The sequence below is a fragment of the Sceloporus undulatus genome, chromosome 1 (genome assembly GCF_019175285.1).
Source record: "Sceloporus undulatus isolate JIND9_A2432 ecotype Alabama chromosome 1, SceUnd_v1.1, whole genome shotgun sequence".
Taxonomy (NCBI): Eukaryota; Metazoa; Chordata; class Lepidosauria; order Squamata; family Phrynosomatidae; genus Sceloporus; species Sceloporus undulatus.
Genome location: NC_056522.1, coordinates 84,669,124 through 84,679,993, shown reverse-complemented (window position 1 = coordinate 84,679,993; position 10,870 = coordinate 84,669,124). Strand labels below are relative to the sequence as shown.

General features: G+C 38.6%; 1 protein-coding gene across 1 annotated transcript in view; it reads left to right on the top strand.

Moving 5' to 3' along the window:
- The first annotated feature begins 1,213 nt into the window (after positions 1 to 1,213).
- ESR1 (estrogen receptor 1) overlaps positions 1,214 to 10,870 on the top strand; it is a 184,142-nt gene continuing 174,485 nt past the window's right edge. Inside the window, 2 exon segments of the mRNA XM_042448541.1 lie at positions 1,214 to 1,447; positions 1,449 to 1,855. Coding sequence (XP_042304475.1) covers positions 1,415 to 1,447; positions 1,449 to 1,855 — 440 coding nt within the window. The 5' untranslated portion in view covers positions 1,214 to 1,414.

The following is a 10,870-nucleotide window of genomic DNA, read 5'->3' as shown; positions in this document are numbered from 1 at the left end:
AAATCACTGGAGTCATAGATCTAGGCATGGGAAAAATTTTAAACGCATATTTGGGGCTGCCATTGGGTTATTGTTTCTCTGCAGAAAAAATTATGAAAATTACAAAAATAATTATATTAGCTTTTTTTAAAAAATGGCATATGTGTTTTATTATGATTGACAAGGTCTTGTAAAATAGCATTCAATGAAAACATTTAAACAAGGTAGTGTATTGGTTATTGAAAGAAATTGCTGAATATGAAAGAAAGGCAATGCAAGTGGAAAAACACATTTTTGATTTGTCTGAGATTTAACGATTGTTTTAAAATTTATCTCTTTTGATATTTTTGAAGCCTTTTTTTGGACACACTGATCTCTAAACTTAAGGTTCCACATGAGTAGAAAACAAAAGAGGAAGACACTTTCAAGTTACATGTATTTGTTCTTTGTTCTTTTTTATCCACTTCACACACTGTTGAATATCATGAGGTTTGAGCAGTACCGTGCTTTCTAGTTCACTCTATGCATTTATTAGATTTTGAGATGCAAAGTAAAAACACATGTTGATTAGCACAATAGCAGGACAACGGCAGGTTTAACTTATCCTTTAAAAACAAAACAAAAGTGTTTTGTGCTGCAGCTAAATACCATGAATCATGATAATTGCAGCAAGTATGTTTCCGTGCCTTTTCTCCTACATAGATACAGAACACCCTTTGATTTCTGCAAAGTGGAATTTGACTGTCCGTAGCTGGCTGCACACACGGCAAGTGTGCCCACACAAACACACATTCTGCTATGCCCTATCTCAATTACACTGTAGTCCTGCCCAGGGTCATTACAGTGTACACATTATATATTTCTAGCAAACATAAAGATGAACAAAACAGGGAGTATAGATAAGAAAAGATAAATTGGAGCCTGGTAGGGTTATACAATGTGAATGGACTCTCGGCTGGTGTTCTTTGTTTTCTAAAAGACCCTTACCACTTGCTCTCTCTTGGTTGTCTTTGACCATCAGAGCAACGTCCAATGGGGGGGGGGGGGAAGCAACTAGAATAATTAAAGAATTATTTGGTATATATCCAGAACTAATTGTTTCTGAAGTGATGTTTAAAGCAATGTCAGTGGAAAGCAAGAGTATCTGGCCTAATGCCAGCACCTTTGTAAAGCATATTAGCTCAGATGAGAAGCACTTAAAGTTAGAGAGAGGAGGGAGGGAGGGAGAGGCTGTGTTCCTTCAGCATACGCTCTGCTTGGATGTACTCTCCTTCTTTGCTGGGACTAGCCGGATGCATGTATAGCTGGATAACTTGGTTCAAAAACATGCCTTTTTCTGTGCTTTACTTCAGTTTCTGCTCCTTTTTCAGGTGGATTGCCAGCTGCTGACTGCTCTTGTACCTCTAAACCAAGGCATGCTACGTGTTCACTGCCAATGACGATGACCATGACCCTTCACACAAAAAAACCCTGGTGTTGCTTTAATGCACCAGATACAAGGCAATGAACTAGAGCCTGTGAACAGACCTCAGATGAAGATTCCTCTGGAACGGCCGATCAGCGAAATGTATGTGGACAGCAGCAAGACTGGGGTTTTCAACTACCCAGAAGGGGCTGCTTATGATTTTTCAACTGCCTCTCCGGTATATAGTTCAACCAGCCTCAGTTATGCCCCAACAACAGAATCGTTTGCGTCTAGCAACCTAGGAGGATTTCATTCTTTGAATAATGTTCCTCCAAGTCCAGTAGTGTTTTTACAGACAGCACCACAGCTTTCCCCTTTTATTCATCACCACAACCAGCAAGTACCTTACTACCTTGAGAATGAATCAAACAGCTTTGCTATGCGAGAAGCTGCTTCAACAGCCTTCTACAGGTAAATCATTCTGTTGATTTATTGGAAATATTATAGCATGAAAATTAAAGCAAGGACAGGGGGAGATGTAGTGAAATTTGTGTCTGTCATTGTGTAGGAATGCCACAGGACCGTTGAGTCACCACTGACTAATTAGACTAAGTGACAGTGTGGTGTAAATCAAAATGTCTGTTGTGACTATTGGGTAATTGCTTCTGCATATGTGAGAAATGAAATGCACATGAAAAACAAGTCAGGTTGTCAACAGTGATGTGCCCTGGAGAAAAAAACAGAAACAGAAGCCTAAAATAGTGAGCTGCAAAATGAACAAGGTAGAAATGCCAAAAAAAACCAAGCACTCACAAGTGAAAATGAAAATCTGGGATTCTAATGAGAAAGATTTTTTGTTAACGTTCTCAGTCTAGTCTGTACTTGCTAGATTTTCATATGCTCAAACAGGTAGTTTATAGCCAGAAGTATTTTTCCTCTCCATCTCTCCTTTTATGTTGCACTGATTTACTTTTATATCACACATTCAGAAATTTAATGGCCCACCTTTCGACACAGTTGTAATCAACGCTATAGTTGTAAAGAAGCCTTTATTGAGTGCACAGAAGGTCTTGGAATGAAAATAAAATACTTGTAAGGATATTCACCCACACACAGAGTATGCTTTTATAAGCAGTAAATTTTCAAATGTAGTTTCTCTGTAACTGGTCTTGGTATTCTTACAGAGAAATCTAAGTCCTGATAACATTTAAAAAATCCTTTTGGGGAATAAGGGGAAGTAGTATACATCAGAATTTTAACAGACCTGTAGCTGTAAAGAAATTTTAGAACTCTTTGAAACATGGAATATGGCTGGTACTACAGTGACAGAGGTCATAAAAAGCATAAAATACAAAACATAGTTTAACTCTCTCTTCAAATGTATACGTTCTAGTGCTAGTTTTATACAATTAAAACATTGAGAAAGAGGCATGTATAGTGAGAATAGAATTTAGGATTAAACTACATGCTGCATTAAATATGTACAGTGAATCTGCCCTACACTCTATTCATCTCAAATAAGCATGCAAGGCTTTGATCTAGATTGGGAACGCTGTACTTACATGAGAGGAGATTTAACACTTTTCCATAGTTATCCTGAAATCACCCCTCTTTTGCTTGTGAGTTAAAAAAATCTCCACTGGTGATCACTAGGCTCTGTAGAAGCAACTTTGCATTGAATAAATTTATTACAGTCAGTGACCAATGTACATAGAAGCGACTGTGAAATCAACATGGACAGACACAGGGAAACTTCAGGAGAAATACACAAAATATACCTTTTCATTACAGTAAATAGTATTTCAATTTTTTTTGTTTTGTATTTGTGATAACAGTTTTAATCAGTTCCAGTAAAACAGGCAACATACTTTTCTAGAATACTTTGCTGGTTAAAATAATAATATGATAATCGATATCTTGCTTCTCACTGTCAGTTCCTAGCAATCATAGGATATCTGTTAGTTTGCTGCTGTGCACAACTAGCAGACAGAAAGATGTCATGTTTCTACTACTTGTAGGGTTTTGTTTTGGTTTTTTTTTTAAATTATACATACACTTCAGACCCTAACAATATTTAACTTGAACCTAGGAAAGAATTCCAGTTATAAACCATTTTAAAACTTGCTATTAAAAGTTCCAGTGTGCCTAGTTCTTACCATAGAAACCAAAAGTGTCTCACAATGTTTTAATACTCATTTTGTATTATATTTCATTGTATATAAAAGGGATAGCAGTTCTTTCTCCAAAAGTTCTGAATTAAATTACAAAAAACACAGGTGTATGATTTTTACACCTGTTTTATATAAACAAAAGAAACTGGAGAAAAAGAAATATATACTGATGTAGCAGTATAACCTGACTTTCTGAATACTTTATTGTTATGGGAATGGTAAGGGTTGAAAAAAGGAAATGTACTAGAGGATGAGATGCTGTTGAGTGTATTTTACTTGATCAGAAAAAAAATCAATAATATCTTGGAAGTTTCTTTTCTCCTGAACTGGAAGAGATCAGCATTACATACAGCAGCATAAGAAATGGCTATTGATTAAATACCATGTATTCCATCTAATTTTTGTGACTCAGTACAAGGGGATAAAGTATTGTTTATTTTCTACATACACTGTTGTTTCCAACAATCTTAAAGAATGAGGGCTTGATTTCTCTTGTGTTCTGAGTTAGGCCCAATACCTATCATTCCATTCGAAAAACCATTTTTATAGAAGTGGGTGTTCTGCTGAATGACTTTTCTAAGAATTGGCTGCAGAATTACTGCTCAGCCTTCAGACAATTGGCATAGATAATGATCACCCAACTTTTGACAATTTAAAGGAGCCTGAAGGACTAGTATAATTTGCATTCTTTAACTTCAGCAGGTTTGGATGGGAGACCAAGTCAAATACTTGATTTTCTACACTCTGCTTTTATAGTTTATGGTCCAGTGGAATATTTCAGTGTTTCATTATTGCATTAGATTATTGTATTACACTGGATTTCCAACAATAGTCAAAATTGCATAATACAGATATTGACATAAAAATATACTTCTTTCACTTTACACTTGTTTAAGGATTAATGAAACACTGTTTACATGACCAGTATGCCATCTTTAGAATCCAAAAGGTTTTCCGGCATTTCATACTCTTTCTGAAAAATTATTAAAACATCAAAACATTTAAAAAAATTAATTTAAGAGTACCTCTATTGATCTGGCATGATGTCTATTTTTATTAATTTCTGCTAGATATTACAGTTGCAATAATCTCTATTTGATATTATATAAAGTCAATGTGAATTATATAAAGTCAATGTGAATTTTAAATTACAGCATTGCAATTTTAATAGTTGTGTAGTGTAGTCCTATGCACACTTACACAAAAACTCTGATGAATTAAATATCACTTTCTCTTAAGTTCCACATAGAATCATGGAGCTGCAAGAGACCATCCCCCTGCCATATATACAGTCAGCTCTCCTTATCAATGGATTTTTTATCCATGGATTCAAGCATCCATGTCTTGAAAATACTTTAAAAATATACAAATTCCCATAGGCAAACCTTGATTTTGTCCTTTTATATAAGGGACACCATTTTACTATGCCATTATATTTAATGGGACTTCAGCATCCATGGATTTTGGGATCCATGGGGGGTCCTGGAACCAAACCCCAATGGATACCAAGGGCCTACCATATAACCAAAGCACTCCTGACAGATGGCCATCTGTTCTCTGACTTTAAGTTTCTTCCTAGTCTTATTAGTCCATTAGTTATATCTGTTCTTTACTCATTTTCAGCCATACAGTTTCAACAGTCCTGCATTATTATTATTATTATTATTATTATTTAAAAAGAGGTTTTTCTTGTGATATTGTTAGCTGGTTATTCAAGGACATGAACAGGAATTTTGTAGAACATGGGACAAAACTGTATGTGAGCACAATTTGTGTTTGTAGTACGTGCAGCTTTACACCTCTGTGTATTTTCTTTGTGTATTTTCATTAGCATCACTTTCAGTGGGTTACTTTGCAGGGATGGCATAAGCCACAGCACCACAGCCAGTCTTGCTTCCTGAAATATGAAGGCTTTGACACCAAAACTAAGACCTTTTATGCAAAATTACATCCCAATGTGTTCATATTATCCTTGCATTTCTAGGGGTCCAAAGCTTGTAAACATTCGCAACAGCAGCACCGTTAAACCAGCTGGGTACTGGTCTAGGAAGACCCTTTTTCATGTATGTAGAGAGAATGCAAGTCTTACAACCAAACTCTCAATAAGAGTAGTCACTGAAACCCCCTTACTAAGAAGTGGAATGTGTGTCTATCACTGTACATTATAAGAAACAAATTCCCTTCCTCATAAATACCTTTGTTAGGAAACTGAGACTGCACCTATATGTTAGAGGTCTGAGAGTGTATCTGGAATTATTACAGTCCAGAAACAAGATGAAATGAAGGAAAGCTACAAGAAGTCATCACGGTGGGAAAATATCAAGATGAGATCACAGAAATGCCAATTTGCTGGAAAAGTCAGAGTGCATCTACACTGTAGAAATAATGTAGTTTGATGCCACTTTAACTGCCATGGCTTCATCCTACAGAATCCTTGGATTTGTTATTTTGTGAGTCACCAGCACTCTTTGGTAGAGAAGGCTCAGGATCTTGTAAAAGTACGAATCCCAGGATTCCATAGGATGGCGCTACTTAAAGTGGCCTCAAACTGCATTATTTCTACAGTGTAGATGCATCTTGACTTTTTCTACAAACCAACATTTCTGTGATCTCTTCTTTATATTTCCCCATCACAATGACTTCTTGTAGATTTCTTTCATTTCCACTTTTTTCTGGAACCTAATAATTACAGATTGCTTTCTCAGAAGTGAGTTCCTTTATTTTTATTTATTTAATTAATTTATATCCTACCTTTCTCTCGGTACGTGATCCAAGGAGACTCACAATTTGAGTTAAAACAAAATACAGTTAAATAGTAGGTAAGATAAAATCATATTAAAAACATTAATTTAGATAAGTTTTAGAAAGGTTATCAAAAAGAATAATTATGGCCCGGTACATACTGCTGCAAAATGGCAATGTGCCAGCAGCCTATTTCCCTCTGGAAGGAAGCTGCAGCCGCCAAACAGCACAGCTTCCCTCTGGAGTAAAAAGAACCCGGTATTTCCAGGTTCTTTCTACGGTGCTGAAGTGACATTGTGAATGTGCCAGTGGTGCACTCACGACATAAACAACACATGGCGCTGTGTGGATGCTGTGCGGTGCTTACGTCACAATGGCGGCGTCCGTGTACATGGGATGCCACCATTAGTATGCCGCCACTCTGTATTAGGGTTAGGGACCATGCGGTTGGTGCGTGGTCCCTAACCCTAAAATCGGTGCCAGCATGGTGCATTACGGCAGTCTGTACTGCGCCAATGATACAAAGACAAATACAAATGTAATGCACCACTATTAAAATACCTTCTACAACAGACGGTTATCACATGAAGTCCTGGGTAAATATTATTACAATAGAACTTCCTACCTAATAACCAGGAGTGCAGAGTTAACTGTATTTCATCAGAAATTCTAGTAATTTCAGTTCAATCAATTAAGATTTACTTCTGAGCAAGAATTCCTGGGATTGTAGCCTCATGTGCTAAAATTTAACAGGTGAATGTTTGTATAGTTACAATCTTATTTATTCCAACAACTCTGAAAGAAATTTATTATTTCTGTGGTGTGCATGAAACTTGAAGCTGAGACATTGTCACTTGCCCTGAACATTTTAAGCAGTCCAAGAACTCATGAACTCAGCTGGCTGGGCCCTGCATCCAGGCACTGATTCATACTGCAGCAAATGAAGGTTTCCTGATTCCATTGGGCTGCCTTAAATTGGTTCTTTACAACTTGCAATTCTATCCTTGTTGTCAAGATAATTGGCAAGGGTAATATTAATCAGGAGAGATTATTCTTAAAATTTGCCTTTTTATTTTATTTTTAGAAACTACTCTATTGAATTTGGCTCATACCTCCCACAAAAGGAGAGTAGTCTATCTTCTACAAGGGTGAGGTTTTTCTCCCTTGGCTGCACATTTTGAATGAAAGTGAAAAAAAAAAAGGAATAAGCAACTGAGTCATTTCAAGTTGATCCAGATAATGTTCTTTCTTGATACTGATTGGATCGTCCCTCTCTTCCAATACTTATTGGTGCCATTACAGCTCATAAAGACTGGGGATTAATGTTATTTCTTTTGTCAGAACATTACTGTTGTAAAATGAGAGAGCTTTGTTGACACATGCAACAAGCAAACTCTACCTTTCTGTAACTTTCTATTGATCCTAAGAGCCACTGCTTTTTTTTTCCATGCCTTGCTGTTCAGTCCATTGAATTGCCTCATCATCTCCTCTGCATTGCTGCCAGCATTTGTGGCTGTTTGCCTGGCTCTTCCTCACTTGCTAGCATCTGTCCTTCCATCTTTCCTTCACTTTCCTTGATTCTTTTCCAAACATGATAGGTATCATGGTGAGATTAAGCAAAGCTTTTCTTCACTGCTGCTGAAGCAGAAACTGCTGAAAGCTCACACATGGCTGAGGGCAGTCTCGACAGAAGTCGTTACTTCATTATCATCTCTTTGTAAAAGCTTTGCAAAAAAAAAAACTTTGCAAAAAGAAGTTTGTTAAAACATTTTTTTGAGGTTTAAACCATTTTAATGTCAGAGAAAGAAAAACAGATAGATTTCATCTACCCTGGAGGAGAGCTTTGAGTGATTGGCTCTTGTCTGGCTTTGGATCCTTGTGTATTCAATAATGTTTTTCATGTTGAATTAAGCTCGACACCTCATTTTTCTGATTTTACAGCTATACAGTAGGCACTGGGGTTTGTTACAGCAAATAGCTCAGAATTTCACCCAGTTTGATTTAGATAAGGATTCATACACGCACATCTTCATAAATTCTACATAAAAGTAGAAAGAATCTTAAGATATAAAATGTTTGCATGTAGGAAAATGTAAAATTGACAGATCTAATCCTCCTTGATGAAAATGTTGAATAGCACTGGGCCCAGGCCAAAACCCTGTGGCACCTCACTAGTCACTTCTCTCCAAGATGAAGAGGAGTCATTACTGAGCACCCTTTGGGTTTGGCTGGACAATCAATTACAAATCCATGTAACAGTTACGTTAACTAATTACTAATCCACCTAACACTTGCCCAGTGATGGCAAACCTTTTAGAGAACAAATGTCCAAACTCAGTGGTGTTCCCGCACTGGGTGTCACCTGGAGGCGGTGAGGGTGGGACTTCTGGGGGTGAGATGTCTGCCTTCTGGGGGTGGGACTTCCTGGGGCAGGACTTCTACTTTCTGGGGGCAGAACTAATGGGGGGTAGGATGTCCATGGGGGGAAACCCAAGGCACAGTCTCTCAGCCTCAGGCTAGCAATAGCAACACCTCCCCCCCAATGAAACTTGCAAAGAAAACTCCATGATAGTTTCACTTTAGGGTCACCATGAATCAGAAATGACTTGAAGGCATCACACACAAAAGTCACACTCTTTCAGCCTCAGAGGATGGCAATGGAAAAACCTCTTGTGAAGCTTGCCCTATGATAGTTTCACCTTAGGGTCACCAGGAACGACTTGAAGGCATGCATGCACACAATCCAGTTAAAGGCATGGGGGGGAACAGAAACACCTGCTTCTTCTTCCACCACTCTTCTCTGCCTTTAACTGGGAGCCAGTTAAAGGTAAAGGGGGAGAAGGAACAGGTGTGTACCTGCCCCATTCCTTCCCCCTCCCTCCCCTGCCTTTAACTGATTTCAGGAAGCCAATTAGAGGCAGAGGAAAAGGAGGAACAGGCCCACACTGGCTCTTCCTCTGTCCCACCCTCTTGTCCCTTTAAATGCTTCCCCAGAGACAGTTGAAGGGACTGGAGCGTGGGGGAAGAGGAGTAGCTGGTATGTGTGCTGGCAGAGAGAGCTCCATGTGCCAGAGATGGCATGTGTGCTATAGGTGTGCCACCACTATTCTAGCCCACATTTTACTAGCTTGTTTGCAAGAATATCATGGGGGACCTTGTCAAAGACCTTACTGAAATCAAGACATGCTATGTCTAAAGCATTCCCTACATCTACCAAGCTCATAATTACATACATACACACACACACACATACATACACACATACACACCAGATCAGATTTTATCAATAGAAATAGCAATGGCAAGTACATTTCTATATTGCTTATCAGTGAACTAAGCACTCCCTAATCAGTTTACAATGTGTGAGCCAATTGCCCCCATCAAGCTGGGTACTCGTTTTAGTGACTTACAAAAGAATGCAAGGCTGAGTGGACTTTGGAGCCCTGTCTGGGATTGAACTCACAACCTTGGATTGTGGATTGGATGAGGGAAAACAAATTGAAGCTGAATCCAGACAAAACGGATTGGTTTGGAAACTTCAGTTAGTTCAAAACATGGCAGCCAGACTGGTCTCTGGTACATCCAGAAGAGATCATATAACACCGATGTTAAGATCACTCCACTGGCTGCCCATCAGTTTCCAGGCCCAGTACAAGGTGTTGGTTATCACCTTTAAAGCCCTAAATGGTTTGGGTCCAACCTATCTTCGGGACCGCCTCCTTCCATATAATCCTCCCCGCACACTTAGATCCCCAGGGAAAAATTTGTTACAGTTGTAAACAAGGCTGTCTATGACCTCCAGAGGACCTTCTCAGCTGTTGCTCCTAGATTGTGGAATGGCCTGCCAGACGAGATCCATCATATTATCACTCTAAACAGCTTTAAAAGAGCTATAAAGATGGATCTCTTCCGTCAGGCCCTTCCTGAATAGTCCTCTGGCTATCAGAAGGAAAATCTAACTGCTGACCACCACAGTTATTGTATTGTTTTTAAGTATGTTTTATGTTTTAAATTTTACATTGTTTAATTGTATTTTAAAGGTGGGTGGGTTGAGGGTTCGAACTGTATATTTTAATCTTGTAAGCTGCCTTGATTGCATTTTGTAGAGAGGCAGGATATAAATAATAATAATAATAATAATAATAATAATAACAACAACAACAACAACAACAACTTGTGGCTGCAATACAGGCATTTAACCACTGTGCCACCAGGGCTCCCTTCATACTAGATTAATAATAATAATAATAATTTTTATTTATAGACCGCTATTCCGCAATGATCATAGCGGTGTACAGTAAAATTGCAAAACAATACAAAAAATTGCAAGGCCTCTCTCCCTCTCAAGATGGTAGTTGGAAGAGGGCTCTTTGTCTTCCAGGCCAGGCCTCTTTCCCTCTCAAGATGGTGGTTGGAGGAGGGCTCTTTGTCTTCCAGGCCAGGCCTCTCTCCCCCTCAAGATGGTGGTTGGAGGAGGGCTCTTTGTCTTCCAGGCCTGGCCTCTATCCCCCTCAAGATGGTGGTTGGAGGAGGGCTCTTTGTCTTCCAGGCCAGGCCTCTCTCCCCCTCAAGA